This window comes from Athalia rosae, chromosome 5 (assembly GCF_917208135.1).
Source record: "Athalia rosae chromosome 5, iyAthRosa1.1, whole genome shotgun sequence".
In the NCBI taxonomy this organism is placed as follows: Eukaryota; Metazoa; Arthropoda; class Insecta; order Hymenoptera; family Athaliidae; genus Athalia; species Athalia rosae.
Window position 1 is genome coordinate 17,653,779 of NC_064030.1, and position 21,292 is coordinate 17,675,070.

At 31.5% G+C, this 21,292-nt stretch overlaps 1 protein-coding gene across 21 annotated transcripts in view; it reads left to right on the forward strand.

The window, feature by feature from the left end:
• The window catches only part of LOC105687274 (plasma membrane calcium-transporting ATPase 3), an 82,323-nt gene that overhangs the window by 40,161 nt on the left and 20,870 nt on the right, over nt 1–21,292 (forward strand). For 15 of the 21 annotated variants that reach the window (XR_007278497.1, XR_007278498.1, XM_020853056.2 and 12 more), the window contains 7 exons: nt 1,469–1,504; nt 2,836–3,209; nt 3,293–3,777; nt 3,862–4,907; nt 5,009–5,223; nt 5,320–5,471; nt 9,630–9,762. Coding sequence is in view for 17 of the 21 variants with exons in the window: in XM_020853056.2 (XP_020708715.2) it covers nt 1,469–1,504; nt 2,836–3,209; nt 3,293–3,777; nt 3,862–4,907; nt 5,009–5,223; nt 5,320–5,471; nt 9,630–9,762 (2,441 nt within the window). In the remaining 4 variants the exon portion in view is untranslated. Of the gene's footprint in view, nt 1–1,468; nt 1,505–2,835; nt 3,210–3,292; nt 3,778–3,861; nt 4,908–5,008; nt 5,224–5,319; nt 5,472–9,629; nt 9,763–12,036; nt 13,353–17,843; nt 17,913–21,292 lie in introns of those variants that run through there. The other 6 variants (XR_007278495.1, XR_007278496.1, XM_048655632.1 and 3 more) reach the window with 3 other exon arrangements.

Here is a 21,292-nt window from a genome sequence, read left to right on the forward strand (position 1 = left end):
TCTCTATATCGGTTTGAATCGTTTGCCTTATAAATAGAAATTGAAAACAAATTATAATAATAATAATTAGAACGTTACCCTAGTTTTCATCGTGAGTAATTCTAATCAATCCCTATCGAAAGAAGGTCTTCAATCGGTCTCGAGATTAGTCAAACCGATTGAAGAGCCTTATCAAAATCCTTGATACGATAGCTTGAAATAAAAAGATTCACAAAATTTCTGTGAACTAACGAAACGAAATCGCGAACGATTCAAATTTCTTTCTCCGTACACATTATATGTATACCCAAACCCACTATATATATTTATATATACTCATATGTACATTTACAAAGTATATATCTGTACGTATTAGTATAGGTATATAAAACATGATACCCACATATATGCAAAAAGAATGATGGAAAATATCTCAATCATTGATGTAGTATAATACGCATATATGTTGCTATGATACGTAGTTCCCCCATTTTGATCGTCATCCCCTGTCTATTTCTTAGCCATTCAATGCACAATCTGGAAGGTAATTATTAATTAGGTAAGATAGACGTGGGATTATAAAATTGCAATTAAAATTTAAATGCTGCATTATTTTTAAAAAATTCATTATATTTCTTCATTTCTAATATTTGAATCAGTGGTAATAACAATTTTTCATGCAATTAGGCGTTAAAATTTATAATCTTACATTTTTTATCTTTTATTTTCCTATCTATCTAATTCCTTATCATACAATACGTATGATAATAATCAGAATGCACGTTTTGATAATCTAGAATATTTTTTATTATCTTCAACTAGTCATGAAGAAAAAAAATCTCTCACGTTCTATCACTTACACTTCACTTTTTAATTACAGCATTAATGATATTATTATCATAATGGTTGTTATTATTATCCTTTCATTTCACACCTTCCAGACTGTCGATAATTATTCATGGCAATGTTGTCTAATCCTGTGTATTAATCAATATACGTACAGGGTGTTTTTTTTTTTATTCTTGTTCCTCACATGCATAAAGAAAAGAATTTCAATTTTCGGATTTATTCATGTCGGATTTGTATCAAAATAATTGTCTCGTAATGTAAAGTAATGTTTTCAAATCATGGCTCAATCCGAAAAGTAAAAAATCAGAAAAAAAGACTCCCTGAAAGTATATGGTGACATAAAATAAAAGAATAACTTAAGATATAAAACACGAACAAAAAAGCAGAAAATAAAGAGAAATATCACTCGCAATGTGATTAAGAAGAAACGAAACTGCAGTAGAAACGTTACAAACGAACAAACAAAATTTTGATTGATATAGAAAATTATCATTCCGAATTTACTTACTATAATCTGTTCTTGTGATACATCACTAAAACTACTACAGCTGTTTTTTTGTGGTATAAAACAAAAAAAAAAAACTTTTTCATAAAGATTGCTAATGAATTTTGTTTTGCATGGGTTTTTTTTCTTATCTAGAAGCTAAAAAGCAGCGGAAGAAGAAGTCTTCATCAGGTGATTAAAATCAATTAATATACTCTCCTATAAACGAAACAAATCGATATACTTACTCTCTTCATATATCTTTTTTTATTTTATTAAACATCGAAGAAAACAAGTCAAACAAATTAACTCATTCAATATCAATTAACTATCAAGCTCATTATATTATCTCTGTCTCTTTCTTCATATTGTTCATTCTCAAAACTGCAATCTATCGCTGTATTTTATGATAATTATTACTAAACTTTTCGTTCCTTTTTGTTTAGATTCGAATGAATCTGATCTAACAGTCATTTTTCATATCGAAATCACGGTTCATTGTCCACCTGTCAAATATGTCGTCCATTTTTCGTATTCATATATTTTTGTTCATTATTCTTAAATCAAATATTCAAAAATTAACGTCGAGGATTTCCTAATTGAAACTTAAAAGAAAATTGATAACCTTATCATCGTGATGTTCTTTATGTTCGCACGTGATATTTTTGATAAACGCCCATTACTCAGGTAGCCATTATCTGTCTTATTATAGATTTGCAAGTATTACCGATATTATTATTGATTTTTTTTACTAATTTTTTTTATCAACTTTGGTCATTTTCAGTCTGCTCATGTTTAGCAATTAACACCACATCTGATCAATTACTTCCCAGTGTTTGCATACCTATTTACATGTCATACTAATTTTTGTTAATGTTCCTTTTTCCGTTTGACAAAAATATTTGCATTCGCAATTGGTGATGGATTTTTTATGATCGTGATATTTGTGAGATTTTGTGTTCCTGCATTTTTGATGCGTTTTGTTAGTGGTACGTTTTTTCTATGTTTTTAACTTGAATTTGTGTTCTTGGTTTTTTTTTTTTTTCAACAAAAATCGCAAAGCGTCACAATTGACATTTGCCACGTGAACTTATTCGTGTGAAACATTACATGTTTACTAATATTTTTATTCTATTTCCTTTTTTTCTCATATTATAGATCTGCGTACCAACATAATTATGAATACGTCTCTCCGATCAAAATCATTTCTGGGTATTCTAACGATCACAATCTTAATTTTCTCTTCAGTTACCGTTCATTTCACCACACGTGAAATTACTAACAAATTATCATCGCTAATTTATTCTTTCTATATTATTACGACTGTAGCATCCGCTCTCGCGATTCCGTGATTAATCGCTTTGCTATTTTTTCATTGATTAATTCGTTGAGTTTCATTGCCTCGAGAAATCTAGAATATGGAATCACGAGGGCGGACGCGGGATAAATTGATCTCGTTGAAACGGTGCAACCGTGAAATTAACCGAGGAAAAATATTGTATTATGTTTCATCGACGAATCAGGAGACGAAGCTGGCGAAGTAACCGGTAACAGCCATGCACCAGCTGTGGAAAAACGAGAACCGACAGAGAATCACGAGAGTTCATCGGCGCCACCGGAACCGCCGAACAAGAAAGAAAAGAGTGTGCTCCAAGCCAAATTGACTAAGCTCGCTATACAAATTGGCTACGCTGGTTCAACAATAGCCGTTTTAACGGTCGTTATTCTAGTCATTACATTCTGCGTGAAGACATTTGTGTATCAAGGAAAACATTGGAAAAGTACGTACGTCAATAATCTCGTCAGACATTTGATCATCGGTGTTACCGTACTGGTCGTCGCCGTGCCCGAAGGTCTTCCTCTCGCCGTTACTCTATCCCTCGCTTACTCCGTCAAGGTATTTTACAGTTTGAAAAATTCTACGACGCAATGGTCGTCGATACCAATGACCGGGCAACATTTTGTTTTGTTGGTTTGCAGAAAATGATGAAAGACAACAATTTAGTGCGACATTTAGACGCCTGTGAGACAATGGGCAACGCTACGGCAATTTGCTCCGATAAAACCGGAACGTTGACTACAAATCGTATGACCGTTGTTCAGTCTTACATCTGTGAGAAGATGAGTAAAACAATACCAAGTTTCGGCGACATACCGAGCCACGTTGGTAATTTAATTATTCAGTCCATCGCGGTGAACTCAGCTTACACTTCGAGGATTATGCCGTCTCAGGATCCCACCGAGCTCCCGATGCAAGTCGGTAATAAGACCGAATGTGCCTTACTCGGATTTGTGACCGCCCTCGGCAAGAGCTATCAAACAATCAGGGACGATATCCCGGAGGAAAGTTTCACCAGGGTCTTCACGTTCAACAGCGTTAGGAAAAGCATGTCCACTGCCATACCGAGACAGGGTGGAGGGTATCGCCTGTTCACCAAGGGTGCTTCCGAGATCATCATGAAGAAGTAAGTGCAAATGACAATCGACGAGAAAGATCCGTACGATCGACCGATCCTCCGATTAATTTAAACGCGAACGTATCTTTGCAGATGTGCCTTTATCTATGGTCGCGACGGGCATCTTGAAAAGTTCACCAGAGAGATGCAGGAGCGTTTGGTGAAGAACGTGATCGAGCCATTGGCGTGCGACGGTCTTCGTACGATCTCGATCGCCTATCGCGACTTCGTACCCGGCAAGGCGGAGATCAATCAGGTCCACATCGACAACGAGCCCAACTGGGACGACGAGGAGAATATTGTGAACAATTTGACGTGCCTCTGCATCGTGGGTATCGAGGACCCCGTGCGACCCGAGGTACCTGACGCGATCAGGAAGTGTCAAAAGGCCGGTATTACCGTCCGAATGGTTACAGGTGACAACATAAACACGGCAAGATCAATCGCTCTTAAATGTGGTATTTTAAAGCCGAACGAGGACTTCCTGATATTGGAAGGAAAAGAGTTTAACAGGCGGATCAGAGACAGCAACGGGGAGGTGCGTCAGCATCTCCTCGACAAAGTATGGCCGAAACTCAGGGTGTTGGCGCGTTCCTCGCCCACCGACAAGTACACACTTGTCAAGGGTATAATCGACAGTAAAAATTCCGAGAGTCGCGAGGTCGTGGCCGTCACCGGTGACGGCACAAACGACGGTCCCGCCCTGAAAAAGGCCGACGTAGGTTTCGCCATGGGCATCGCCGGTACGGACGTGGCCAAGGAAGCGTCCGACATCATCCTCACCGACGACAACTTCTCCTCCATCGTGAAGGCTGTTATGTGGGGTCGAAACGTCTACGACAGTATAGCGAAATTCTTGCAGTTTCAGTTGACCGTTAACGTTGTTGCCGTTATTGTAGCGTTTATCGGTGCTTGCGCCGTCCAAGACTCGCCGCTCAGGGCCGTTCAAATGCTCTGGGTTAATCTCATTATGGACACACTGGCGTCACTCGCACTCGCGACCGAGATGCCGACGCCCGATCTCCTGCTGCGCAAACCTTACGGAAGGACCAAACCGCTCATATCGAGAACCATGATGAAGAACATATTGGGCCAGGCGATCTACCAGTTGGCCGTTATTTTCTCACTGCTCTTCGTAGGTGAGAATTCCGCCCCGATCTCGCCGATTTCTCGTTCGAACTTTTCTCTTCCCTCTCCCGTTTGTATTCCCTTCATTTTTCTTCTCCTTTTCGAACAATAGGTGACCAGATGCTCGACATCCCGACCGGACGAGGTACAGCCGAGACAGGCGGTGGACCCAATCAACACTTCACGGTTATCTTCAACACCTTCGTCATGATGACTCTGTTCAACGAGATGAACGCCAGGAAGATCCACGGACAGCGGAACATTTTCGACGGACTGTTCACCAATCCGATATTCTACGGTATCTGGATCGGAACTTGTCTAGCGCAAGTCAGTATTTTTTTGTCAGCTCGATATTTCCGATTTGCGGTGAAAAAAAAATCTAGTCCAGAGCGTCGTTTCATTTTTTCATCACTTTTCCGTCAGGTTGTGATTGTACAGTACGGAAAGATGGCCTTCCACACGAAGGCTCTGACCCTGGAGCAGTGGATGTGGTGCATATTCTTCGGAGTCGGCACTCTCTTGTGGGGACAGATAGTGACGACGATTCCAACCCGCAGAATTCCTAAGATACTTTCGTAAGTCTTTAAAAAAAAACCAAAACTCATTACACAACAAAAATCATACACGTAATAACGCCCTAGACATATATTTAACTGGTACACGTTCACAGTATTTCAATGTCATACGTCGATTTTTCTCCCCGTCTTTCCACCCGAACCATTTGTTTTGTTTTTTTCTTCCACCCCATTTTTACTACTAAAAAACCCCGAAAGAACATCGGTCTGTGCGTGTGTGTGTCATTTTGATTTCTCATTAACAAAAAAAAATGTATATTTAGGAAAAAAATACGACGCTCACAGGTTTCAAAAGATAACTTTTATCATTGATATTTTTCTCTCATTAATTCCATCATTCGTTCGTTGACATTTTTCCAAAAACAGCAAACGAGGAATATCCAAAAAAAAAAAAAACAGCTAATAATAAATAAACTAAATATGGTTCGTCTATCTTATGAATAAATCGTGGAAAACAGAAATCAGAAGAAACAAAAATGAAGGTATCATAGAAAAATAACGGTCAATTGGTTGTTTTCTTCAAATTACGATGAAATCTAATCTCATTTATTCGTTCGTTTCTTTCTATTTTCCTTCATTCGTTCCTGTTCTGTTTCAAAACGAATTAATCATCGAAAGTAGAAAACCATGTGTAAATAAAACTAAATCGATGGTAACCTCAAGCATGGTGCCCAAATCCTAATAAAAAAAAAAAATTAATGAAACAAAATAGACAAGGTAATAAAAATAAGAACGATACAACCATCAACCTCACTATAAAAGAAAAGAAAAAACAAAAACTAAGAATAGTATCCTAAATAACTATAACTAGTGAATCTCTTCAATTAGTTTACCCTAATTAGTACATGGTAGTGGCCACTGCATGCTAGAAATATCACTATACTTAATCCACCGTAATTGATATGCCCGAAAAAAAAAAAATAACGAAGGAACAAAAAATAATATTACTTCTTTAAGTACTCGTTAGTTTGGTATGCTCCTCTATATAACAATGACCACAACCCCATCCATCCTTCTTCTCTACACAATTTTCCACGGAAACTCTTGCTCCCGACAACAAAAAAAAAAAAAAAAAACATTGAAATTAAAGAGAACACGTGCTAATAATTCAAATATTTGCCTTTGCAAAATAGAGAGAAAGAAAGAGAAAGCGAGAGTGAGAGAGAAAGAGAGAATTTGAATTTTTTTTTTGTGTAAAATTAAACTAAAACAGTGTTTAGATATAGCTTAGAGATTTGAAATAGTTGCATTATTTTTTTTCTCGATATATATGTACATATATTTTCATTTTTATTCTGAACATTCTTTTTTGTCTGATTATTGTGATTGGTTTCACGAATTTTAATTCAGTTTTGTCGATCTAGAAAGCCTGAACGTTTCCCCATGTTCCTATTAGATATTTATATATATATATGTATATGTATACATGGGTATATTTATGTTACATATGTATATAAATATATAATGTATTGTATATTAACGTTTCTTTGTCTACACTAGATGTTGCATGATAATTACAGCTATCCGACATCTACGTACTTGTTTGTATAATTGAAACAAAACAGAAATCTAAAAAAGAAAAATAGAAACGATAAAAAACGATCCGTTCAAATTGCATCTGAATATTCTTATTCTTTTTTCATTTTTGTTTTTTCATAGAGGGGAACGAAAAAAATAAGAGAATAAAAAAGAAACGTATGTATCGTGAAAATTGGTCAGATTGTCTCGAAAAACTTGATCGATAAATGATTTGGAAGGAAATTTTTTTCATTACAGAAAATGCGACGAATAAAATTTCTGTCGCAAAGTTTTATTGTTTTCTAGTTCTTATTTTTCTTTCTTTTTCTTTCTCATTCGGTTCAATTTTGTGTTGTGTTGTTTTCATTCTTACCGAATAGTATGAGAATTCATTCAATGTTCAAAATGTGGGATCATTATCGTTATAAATATCATAATTCGTAATTCGTTTAGGTGCAGGAGAATAATTAATCTACTTGGTCCCCGAATACTACGACGTCGAATTCTCAGGCGAAGACGTTTCCAGAATTCGAATCCAGTTCCTAGCACCTCGAATCCCTAATCCTTAGGACCCAAATTCCATAATCTGAATCCTAATCCGAATTTTAACTTGAACCTCCTCGTTGTTATTATTGTTACTATTATTTATCAATATTATTATTATTATTGTCGATTAATTTCAAATTTACAGCCAAGCGATTGTCTCCTCGAGAGTTGTATTACGGTTTCTTTTTTGCTTTTTGTTTTAAACTTCATATTTCAACAACAAAAACGTTACCCACTTAACGTTTGTCCGATTAAAATGGAATTAAATTGAAAAAAATGTATTTTTAAAGACACGATTTTTTAAAATTTTCCAAAAAAGTCGAGTCGTACTCAACAGTTTTATCATTTATTTATTTTTTTTTTTACAACGATTAGAAACACACAAATATTAATAACAAAAAATGAACAGCACAAATATAAACGAAGAACAAAACTAAAAAGAATCAAGGTTCGTACAGTATTATACATAGATATTAAAATATTTGGTAGTATTATTACGAAACGTACGTCCCTCGCCCTGATAAAATTGGATTTTGATGATCGTCTAACCATAAAAATGTATTTTTGAAAACGTATTTAGTTGTATTTCTAATAATTTGACATTCGATTCAAAGTTGCCGTAATCAAACTACGTGAATGTAGATAAAAAAATAATACACATGTAGCATTAGAGGGTATATAATTTAATTAAAAGAAAGATAACACCACCGCCATTGCCACAATCTCACCAATCACTTTAGCAAAACTAAAATTATGATTATGATTATGATTATTACTATTATTATCGTTATTGATATTATTATTCTTATTGTTGCCGTCATTATTGTTATTCTTATTATTATGATTATTATTCTTAATGATTACTGTTATCATTATTGATAATTATTTAGAAGCAAAGCGAGTATGGGTACAATGAAAATAGTTTATCGTACGATTCTATTGTTGCACACAACACATGTGAGACGTGCAAAAAATTGTGTCGACAAAAAAACCGGAAAAGGAAGAGAAAAATAACAGGAATAATAGGAAAGTGAAATAGTAATTATATAACTAGCCACGTGCCACTACCTGTGTACAAAAAGAAAACCCCACCATATTAATATATGTAGGGACAACCGCAACACACAAATTACATAGACGACATTTGATAGCAATTACATATTCGCATTGATAGAGGTTGCGTATTTGGTTTGGAGAAGAAAAAAGAAAATGCAACGATGGTGATATACCATGCGCACCAGCTTGTAACATACACACTTATTATTGTGAAATACTCGTCAATTATAATAATCTAACAACGATATGATTGACGTTGTCATTGTCGTTGTTGTGATTGTTTTATATTTTATTTTTATTTGTTTAGTGTTTCTTATTATTTTGTTTTTGTTTTATTTATTTTTTTCCATTTTTCTATGAGGCGCTGAACGACAGGTATGCGCTGACGATGAGTTTAGATAGTGTGTTCACGTGAATGAATATTTATACGGTTTACGCAAAAAACAATAAATAATAAAAATCAAAAATAAGGTTCTCGAACGAAAAAGGAGTGAACAAAGGGAAAAGCTTTGAGGCGAAACAGGAGGAACCTCGTAATAGTCTTGCAAAAATGAAGAGCAGAAAAATAAAAAAAAAAAAAATTAATTTAAAAACTGAAAAAGGAAGAAACAGACAAAACTCGATGATACCACATAAATCAAAAGTGTATATAGAAAATTTTCTCCATAGTGAATGTAACAACAAATTATATGTATAACGTATATATATTTACCATAATTATATTGTAATTAAACGGAGGAAAAATGAAAATGGGTGCCATGCGTCGCGGATCAGCTGTTTCTCACACACCGCGAACGGGGGAGAGAGAGAAAATCAACGGAAAATGAAAAACGAAACGAAGCGAGAATTTTGAAACCACAAAAACAAAAATCAGAAAATCCATCTAAATCAATATCAAAGTCAAAGTAAAAGTAAAGAGTAAAAAAAAACTAACCATTTAACAAAAAAACCCGATCAGAAAAAGAACAGAAATTATTAAGGGGGGAAAAAAAAAGAACCGAGTGATTGAAGAACTGGTTTAATTGTTTTTAAAAATAGATGGGGTCGCGGCCAGCCTGACGATTTGGATACGATCAATCTAGGGGATGAGAAATTCGACCCTGACTCGGATAAAAAGCCACGCGCCGGACAAATTCTATGGATACGTGGTCTTACACGGCTACAAACTCAGGTAACTATCTACCCCTATCTCTCACTCTCATACCACCTTATAATTACTACTACTACTACTATTATTATTAATACTATTTTCATTATTATTACTATTATTATGATTATGGTTATTATCACTACATACCTTTCTCATTATTATTATTATTACTACTACTACTACTACTGCTACTACTACTACCACTACTACTACTTATACTACTACTACTACTACTACTATTACTACCATCGCGCAAAAAGAAAACTACTATTTTAATCTGATTAATTTTAATTTCTTACTGTTTTATTTATTTATTTTTTTTTTCTTTCAAAAGATTTCTTCATAAAATATTCTACTTACATATTTATCTATATATATATATCTGGTAATTTTTAAATAATGTATATATTATATACCGCAACGAGCAAGAGGTAAAGAAACGGGGGAAGAAATATGTATATTAACAAGGGTATATAGCGATAAAAAAAAAAAAAAAGCAAATTAGTCAAAGAAAATATATATATATATATAGGTAAGAAAATTAAATTAGTATCGACAATTACAGAATTAATAATGTCATTACTGCATCTAGATTTTTTTACAAATTGTATATAAGTATAGTAGGTAGGTACATATGAATTACACGACGAAAGATCAAGTCCAAAATCGGACTGAATCATTATTACAATTATAATTACAGCTATGATTATAATTATCATGACACTCCCTTATATATATTGTATACCTATATATGTACATGCATATACATATGTATGTAATATTCGTGTATATATATAGGTGTACAGGCATTCGCGCCCCTCTGCCCTGCCCCGCCCCCCATTGTCTCGTAGGCAATAGCAGATAAAAACGACCCCGTAAACTTTTCTACATGTATACGTACAGATTAGATGATATTATGTATATATATATAGTACATGATTATCCATAGTTGACATATGTCTGACAGTAGGAAAGTATTTATTTAGTTATTATTTTTTCTCAATTTATTTCCAAGTATAATGAAATTGAAATTTAGTTGTATCATGTGATAGATTAGTTTTTTGGTTTTTTTTTTTCTTTTCTTTTGGTTTTCAAAGGAGGCAAAACACTAAAGAAAGAACGAAGAACGAGTAAAAGAGAACCATAAATGCGACGAATAGCGATATGACAAGAAATAATATGCCGTACGTGTATATTGGATAAAAACGAAAACCAAAAACGCAAAGGGTGGTGAAAAAAATCGTTTGAAACTGCGAGAATATTCGTAGAGAATTTTTAGGAAATCGTTCCAACACAGTCGACACTTCGTAACGTCGACGAGGAAGAGGTGATTTTTTTTCTCGCGTATTTTTTTCAAACTCCTTTTTCATTATTATCATTTATTAATTTTATCGAAACGCGACGAGGAAGATAAAATCGGTCGTAACGATGGTGATTTACGTACGCATATGCGTTTTGTAGGTACGATCGTCCTCACACGGTCATTGTATAAATATTTTTTTCTACGATTAGTATAATATTATGACAACAACATGAACAACTGCAGCAACAACAAAAACAATAACAACGAAAACAACTTACATCCATCAATGATTTAGTTATTCTATTTCATTTTTCATTCGTCCATTTTTTTTTTTTGTAATTTTATTTATCTTCAATTTTCCATCTAATTTGTTTCTTTTTTCAACCAAAACTTTGGTACCGATCCTTGAAAAAGTTTTCGGAAATCTTCGGGGTTTAAATTATCCGATTGAAATTTTTTCCGACACTCGATGGGTTTGCCCAATCGTTATTGTTTCAATTGAATTGTTATCATTATTGATTACTTCGTCGTCTGATGCATATAAAAAAAAAATAAGAAAAAAATTCATGCCCACTACATCATTCATATGACTATATTTAGGTAGGTATACCACCGTGGAACTTTATACATAAAGTATACCTATGTCGTATGAACGTATGTATGAAATCGACAAACATGAACACTAGACGACATTAACTAAAAAATCAAAGGCGAAAGATAAAAGCGAGTAATTAAACCACGTCATCGTTTTGATCACTTGCTTTGGTTGATTAGTTGATTAATATTATTTATTTTCATTTTATTTCATTTCATTTGATTCATTGATCAATTTTTTTATTTAATTTGATTTTTCATTTACTTCTCTCTTTATCTTATACCAAACATTCGATATAAATTGATAAAAAAAAAGTACAAGAACAAGAAAACAAATAATCAAAAATTCAACCGTTCATAAGAAACGGAAATCTATTATTGTGTGTATTCTTTGACAGATAAGGGAAGGAAAATCGTACGAGGAGATACGCAGACAAATGCATAAGATTTGAAAATCAGAGAAAAATTGGAAATAACAGAATATATACATATAATATATAGAACCAAAAATACCGGATGGCGATTTTTGTTGACTATATACAATCTTACTCCATTATTTTATTTCATATATTTGAAACGAAAAATTTATATATATACACATCTATTTGCCTTTTTTTCATTTTTTCATTTTCTTTCTCGCGTTATTCTTTTCGAATCGATTTACATATACATATATAATATATTTAGCATTTTGCGCGATTGAAAATTAGTATTATTATCCCTATTATCATTAACATTATTATTTTTTATTGTAATCTTTTTTTTTTTGCCGGTGTTTTATGAAACATATGATACAAAAAATTCCTATCAGAATAACCGAGTATTATTATCATTAATATTATTATTGTTATTATTATTGTTATTATTATTACTATTATTAAAAATTCGGTCATTGTCGACCAACCACTTATGAATGTGGGTGTGTGTGTATATATAATATATATACATATATATATTTATTATATGAACTTTGAAAGAAAAAAAATCTAATAATTAATCACACGTCGAACAAAGATTATTACTTAATTGTGTATTGATATATATATATCAAGAAAAAAAACTTGATAATATCAGTTGGAAACAAATGGAAAAAGAATAAAAAATTAGTAAGAAACTGATAATGTTTAACGAAACAATTTCACTTGTGGTATTTGAGTTGCTTTCACAAAATTTGAGAAGAATAGTAAGATTACAAAGAAAGTAGAGAAAGTAAGAGTAAAAATGAAACCAAAAATTGAAACCAAACACGTAAAAGAAAGACTTGTGTGTGTATCTATCGTATCATATGTGAAACGTATATAAAATATGAATATATTTTGTGATAGATATACATATATTACATATTGTTATTCTTGTTATTATTGTCAACATTAAATGCTTACGATTAGAAAAATTGGAGAATTAAGAAATGAACAAAAAAAGGATAAAGAAAATTATTTTTAGTGTAAATATATAGAATATCAAATTACTTGGAATGTAATAATCATTATTACATACATATATATATACACACACACACACACACATACGCACGCACAAAACATACTTTACACACCAGTTCAATGTATGCATATCAATACTCAAAAAATCTAAAAGAAAAAAAGACCAATCAAAAAGAGAAATCGAAAAAATAGTGAACAAAAGAAAAACTGAAGCTGATTAATTATGACGAGGATTTAAAACTGATGATGAAATAAATATTTCCTGATATAAATTTCTATCGATTCCTTCTCGATTGCAATGACATGAAAACGAACGAACGAACGAACAATTTTAAGAATATTTGCAGGGCGATTTTGGTGAAACGGGTTGCGATACGCGCATCCGTCGAAATATTCGAATTTCTCAATTCACCAGCAAACCCGAGCTTATCTGGAGTCAGGTAGCCAGCAACGTAGCGGTTTGTTGTGGGTCGTCACCTTCGGGGCTGAGCAGAGGTGACGCCTCAAAACAAACCGCGCGCCCGGGGCTACCTGACTCCAGTTGTAAGCTCGGGTTTGCTGCTGAATTGAGAACTTCGAATATTTCGACCCATGCGATGAATCAAAGTGGGGGTCTACGACTAAAACCAAACGATATGTCTCAATTTTTCTGCTCCCAACAGCGAATAATTGATGATTACTCGATCGATTGCATGAGTAGATGATTTTGACTTTCAGATTTGGATTTCGAAGCTGATTTTACGCGAGATTCCTCTTGAAGAACCAAAAAAAAAATTCGATTTTTGAACAAAAAATAAATCATTTTTTTAATTGGGTTTCATATGCTTTTCTTACGTATTTTGATCTCAGAAATCCGAATCTGAAAGGAAAATTGATCTATCTCTAAAATTTACCGAGTTATCGCCAATTTTCAGCTTTTTGGGGTCAAAAATAAAAAATTGATTTTATAATCTATATTAATGTAATTTGAGCTCAGGAATCCGAAAGTGGAAGTCAAATTGATCTATCTATAAAATTGACCGAGTTATCCCTATTTTTTCGCATTTTTTACCATAAAAATGGAGATATCTCGAAGGGAAAAAATCGTAGCTCAATTTGGACAACGGAATCGTGTTCCTGAGGTCAAAATACATAAGAAAAGTGCCCTACGATCAATTTCAAAAAATAAAAATTTTTGGCCAAAATTTGAGATTTTTCCAAGGGGTACCCCTTACGATTTTTTCAAATTTTGGCCAAAAATTTTTATTTTTTGAAATTGATCGTAGGGCACTTTTCTTACGTATTTTGACCTCAGGAACACGAATCCGTTGACCAAATTGAGCTACGATTTTTTCCCTTCGAGATATCCTCAAATTTATGCAAAAAAATGCGAAAAAATAGGGATAACTCGGTCAATTTTAGAGATAGATTAATTTGACTTCCACTTTCGGATTCCTGAGCTCAAATTACATTAATATAGATTATAAAATCAATTTTTTATTTTTGACCCCAAAAAGCTGAAAATTGGCGATAACTCGGTAAATTTTAGAGATAGATCAATTTTCCTTTCAGATTCGGATTTCTGAGATCAAAATACGTAAGAAAAGCATATGAAACCCAATTAAAAAAATGATTTATGTTTTGCTCAAAAATCGAATTTTTTTTTTGGTTCTTCAAGAGGAATCTCGCGTAAAATCAGCTTCGAAATCCAAATCTGAAAGTCAAAATCATCTACTCATGCAATCGATCGAGTAATCATCAATTATTCGCTGTTGGGAGCAGAAAAATTGAGACATATCGTTTGGTTTTAGTCGTAGACCCCCACTTTGATTCATCGCATGGGTCGAAATATTCGAAGTTCTCAATTCAGCAGCAAACCCGAGCTTACAACTGGAGTCAGGTAGCCCCGGGCGCGCGGTTTGTTTTGAGGCGTCACCTCTGCTCAGCCCCGAAGGTGACGACCCACAACAAACCGCTACGTTGCTGGCTACCTGACTCCAGATAAGCTCGGGTTTGCTGGTAAATTGAGAAATTCGAATATCTCGACGCTTACGAGGATCGCAACCCGTTGTACAAGAATCACACGGTATGATATGTATTAGTTATAGATAAAAAAGTAAAATAGCCGACTCAAAAATCAAATAGAAAATCACTAATGATAATGATAATGATAATACCGAATCTAAAAACTTGTGGTAGAATTGCATTAGGCAAGATCGTTGATTATTATATAGTAGTCTCACATATCAATTACCCTTCAATAATTTATGATCATCAACAACGTCGATATTCAAACAATGATTTATAAGAAAAAGAAAAACTTGCGTACGGAGTATGATATCATTTTATAGAACAACTATTCATCGAAATATCGATGCATAATTATCATTCGAATCAATTACAATATTTTTTTTCTCTTTTCATTCCTCGTGTGACGTTTATTATTGCATTAATATTATTGTCAATGTTGTTCTTCTCATTATCATCATTATTATTATCATTGTCATTATCATTATTATTATTATACGTATATATAAACACACAATCGTATACACATATACTGCATATGATACAGTAATAATATTTGCACCTCTTAGGAATGGTCCAAGCAGTCGTTAATAATAATTGTTATTGTGTATGACTCACAAAGCCTGTTTCAATTGGTTAATTAATTTAATTGATTGATTGATTAATTAACTGTCTTATAACGGATGTTTTGGAACACTATAAATGATAACTGAATAACGAACCTTATATACCATACAATCTTGTTATTGTTGTTATTATTATTATTATTGTTTAAATATTAAAAAAAAAAACTTTGTCTCATTTTTTATCCTTTATTTATTTTTTCCGTTTGTTTCGTTCTTTCTGAATGTATAAATATATATCAGGTTATTCGAAGTAAAAAAAAAAAAAAAAAAATAGCACTAGAATCATGGAGTTTCTGATATAATATTTTTTTTCTCGTATGACTAACCAATGTTAACGAATGAAAATGAAATCGAAAATTATTTCTTGTCAATAAATAATCTCCTCTAACGATATATACACCGATTATCTATAACAATATACATATATATCTTCACATTAACAAACACATGAATAGGCAAATGAATTATAGTATAATTAAATAGGTACGTAATATATGTGAAAGAATAATATAGTTCTGCGAACGGCGAAACAGAAGTTGCCCGTGCAATGACAAAAATTTTAATGGGGGAAAAAAAACTACTCAATCACCATCAATTTTATTTCATTTCATATCATATCGTTTCATTAAATTAACATAGTATCTTCATTTTGAACAAATTTTGGTCTTTAGTTCCGATCATATAATTTAATAGCGTACAACACGTGTGATCCGCGACCGATTCAATTCCTAAAGAATAATCGAACATGTTTTATTCACCACATTCGTCGCAATCGGTTGAATACAGAAAAAAAACCGAAAACATTTACACGAACACTCACCCTTATGACATCGTGCGTTTAGATGAATGCCCCATATACCCAATTATTATCGTTGCGAGATGAATGATTGTCGAATGAATGTCGACTGGTGAAAATGAGAAAAAAAAAAAACCACAAAAACCGAAAAAAACACGTACTAGAGGAATTATCATCGTACGTAGTATAGGCACTGAGATTCTTATTTTACGATATGATATTATTTTACGAATGGTATTTGATTTTAATACGGTACAAACCAAAGATAAAATAAAATAGTAATAATAAACAAGACAGAATCACAAAATGGAGCAATGAACACAGAAAATAATGAGAAAAACAAGATCCAAAAAGAAACAAAAAACATATTCACCTTTTATATAAACCGACAATTTTTAACAGACAATTTTTCAAATGAATTTGAACAACTTTGAAACCATTATTATTATTATTATTATTATTATTATTATTATTGTTATTATTATTGTTAATAATTTGCGGTTATTTAACGACAGTATAATATTATACCCTATATACGATATACATATATATTACATGAAACTCTTCTCATCTGGTCATTAATTTTTATAATTTGTTGAGAATTTTTTTTCATTCTTTTTGTTCGAATTAATTTTTCATTATTACGATTACAATTTTTATTTTTCTCACATCCTTGTTTGTCCATTGTGTTTTTCTTTCTTCCGTTTTTGCGTTTTTCGTTACAAATTTTGTTCTCCTATATCATATGTATACGGGTACGGTGATATAACGGCAAAAAAAAAACGAGAAAAAAAGGAAAAAGAAAAAGGCGTCCAATATAATAATTTATAATCGTATATAGGTATATATTTATATCCATCATATGATTGTATATAGGTTCCCCATTTTTATTATATATGTATTGTAATAATACCTATGTATACATACAGTAAATATAATATACATATATATATATGCAGTTGTACACGAGGTTGTACACCATACGTGCATAAAAACGAAAAATCAGAAGAAAAAAAAAGAAGAAAAAATCTATTAATTTCATCAATCGTTATCTATACATATACATATAATGATAAATTTAATTGCACGTCTGTGTATGTATATATGTATATCTATATATCTCTCTGTAAAGAGAAAGAAAGAAAAAAAAAGTTAACGAATAGAAAAGATATAATGCAATGATTGAAAAAAAAAAATATATATATATATATATATAAATTTAATGCATAAGAAAGATATATATATATATGTATATTTGAGACAAAAATTGAAAATTGAATTGAAAAAACGAACATTAAAAAAAAAAAAAAACTGAATGTGTAACCTACTTTCAGACGAGCAATAGAACTCTGGTGCAGAATGTATCTGTGACAGGCAGATCTCCTTCTCAGGATTACCATATGGTTAGTTCCCAAGTCCAATCTCAGCATTGTTTGATCGTTTTTTATAATATTATAGTTTTCTGTCAATTTACAAATAATTTATTTCCTTTATCGTGTTTTGTTTGGTAAACTTAATTCGTTTTGATTTATTTTTGATATCGGAGTTTCTCTTCTTAATTTCTTGAATTTATTCATTCCACGCGTATCGTGTTAGAACTTTCAGATCAGAGATTTTGACGAGTCAAAAAAGAAATAGAAAAAAAGATAGAATAATGTTTTTATTTAAAATTATTTTTTGCCAATACGATAATAATAATCGAGTCAATCAATAAAAAAAAATAATAACCAATGTCTTTTGTCGAATATATGAATTCAAATTTAACTTTGTCGTTATCTTTTTTTTGTCGCAAACTTTTATATCCAATTTTATCGCGATGAGAGTTTGTTTTTACTGATTTTTTTCAGATTTTCGTTTTTATCTTGTGTTTCACCGTTTTTATTGTCGTAATTTTTTTTTATTCTTTTTTTCTTTTTTGTTAGAGATTATTGCTTGTGAATCGCGTGTAACAGCTATATCATAATATATTCATGGTTTGGTCACTTTTCTCATTTTATTTTAATTTTTTTTTCAGTTACAATTTATTTTCTAATCGAAAATATTTTAACTCGATTACCTTTATTTAAAAGAAATTTTTTTTATTCGTTGTAACAATTTTTACAATTCATTGTAATTCAATGTAATTAATTAAATATACCACCGGATTGCGCCAAGTGCAGTGTTTGATGATTTCGCCACATTGGTATTATTATTTCAATTTGATATTCTCTTTATTTATTTATTATTTCTTTTCAAATATATTAGAGCCTTGCATTGGAACTTACTTTTTTTATTGCGATGATTATTATTATCGTTATTGTTACTTTATTCGAAATTAATAAGTCTTTTTTCATTTTGTTCTTTTTTCGTTTGACGTGAATCGTTGCCTGCAGCTGATGATGGGTGACGAAAATATTAAGTTTGAAAGTTTGATTAACTAACAGCCTTGAGATCGTAGAGTATAATTTCACAATCGAAGATGAGAAAAATTGAAAATTGAAAATTGAAGAATTGAAAATCTTTCGCAAAGAATTCTTTCCCTTGGGCCTGTGAAATAAAATCACTGTTCTTGCAAATCTGTATAGTACATACATAGATTGAAAAAAAAAAGAAAAATTAAAATAATACGTGTTAAATAGTCGACTGTATAAAAAAAAAAGTAATAATGATCTTCAAAATTAAAAGAAAAATAAAAAATCAGCCGTAAAAACGGGGAAGAAATAGAGGAAATTTTTTCAAAAAAATCGTATACACTATACGTATAATGTGCTGCTAATTTTTCACAGCCTAAGGAAGACGAAGAGCTGTTTTTTTTTTTTTTTTTTTTCTAATTCATTGATTTATCTCGTTCACCGTAAGAGAAAAACCATAGAAAAAAAGATTCGTTATCTTTACAATTTTTTTATCGTTGCAGATTTTTTTTTTCTTTTTTTACTTCGTTTGGATTTACTGCAAAATTAATAAATATTAATTTGGCTGCCGTGTTGTGCTTTACTAATATATATATATATATATAATATATATATACAACTAATATATGTATGTATATATTACGTTACGTATATTCATTTGGTTCTTTTTTTGTAAAATGAATTTTATTTTTTCGTTCTTCGCATTATAATTAACGTTAATGTATTTTATTCGGAATTGTCGCGTATAATGTCGCATGTAAGGTATGTAAGTGTATATGTAAATATATATCGCGTCACACATTCTTGCGTATATGTATTTATATACACTATACATATTGTGCTACTTGTATTTATTTTTTATTTCAAAGAAAAAAAAAAAAATGGACAAAAAGAGTAATCATAATTCACTTCTACGTTACGTTTAATCGGTGTTCGCTTTTATTACGGTACATACGTATTGTGTGTATTTTATATTTATTGTTTGAAAAAAAAAAAAATCAAAAAAAGAAAAGGAATATATATGCACACACATATATATATATATATATACATATATAATATGTTGATTTTTTAATTTTTGTTTTAACCGCAGTGTGATGTTGCTGTGATATTTAAATTTAATATATATATACTGTACAATATTTATCAATATGTATGTCTGTGTCCTAATTTTTAATATTACATTATTATTATTATTATTATTAATTTGATATTATCGTTGAAAATCTAAAAATTATATACACGATCTACGTACCGTATAATGTATACATATGTACATTGATATATTATACGTGTGTGTAATCGTGTATATATCACGTATGACGTATTTTACATGTATATTACGTGATCAGTGTAATATACACGTAACATACCCGATGATTATCGTAATTATGAAATTTGTTTTTTATCCAACAAAAATTATAATACTATGTGAACTATAGTTCGACGAAATCGGCAGAGAAAAAATGAAAAAATAGAAAAAAAGAACGATAAAAAAGTAAATGAAAAAAGAGAGAGTAATGAATATTACGTGCACATTGGTATTGTCGCGACGGAAGAAGAGAGAAAACGAAATTAGAAAGACTAAGAGAAATTTGAAAAAAAATTGCTCCTCGATGTGCTACTACCGCTGCTGCTGGTGTTGCTGATGTTGCTGCTACTACTACTACTACTACTACTACTACTACTACTACTACTTTTTCCACTACCTCTACTACTTCTACTTCCATTATGAAATGAGAAAATAAAAAGTCAAATGAAAGAGAACGAAAGTCGACGATTTATAATCAAAAAATAATTAATTTCATTAAAAAACAAAACTAATAAACTCAAGCTTTGAGCCGAGTCGAATATTCAGTTAACGGGGGTTCGAGGATCATTCGAATCGTGTGCAAAATTTGGATCAAATTCGTTTAAAATTCATACGCATTCATATCGAAAACTTTTGCAAGTGATATATCTAATTGTTGAGGGTTCGTTTACTGAATTTTGTTGTAAAAAATATGAAATAATTTCGTTCAAAAAATTTGAAATCATCGACGACTCAATCAATGGTATTCGTGTTAACCCTGACCCAGGCTAAAAGCATTAACTAAGCAATAAATAACACTGTGTGACGATAACCATGAATAACGATTAATGAAAAACGAAAAAAAAGAGAAAAAATAGCAACTCTAAACTCATATAATTATGGGTATTTAGTTTGATTTGCTATTTCATTAAGATTTCTTTTTTTAAAGATCATAGTTTTCACGCGAGACACGTCTCGCCAATTAGATTCACATGTAATTTTTACTTGAAAGTCTCTTCGAATGTAGAAAATCATTGAATATATTTTAATTTATTTTTGCATCATTTAAAAAACGAAAAACATTCGTATATATTTTTTCATC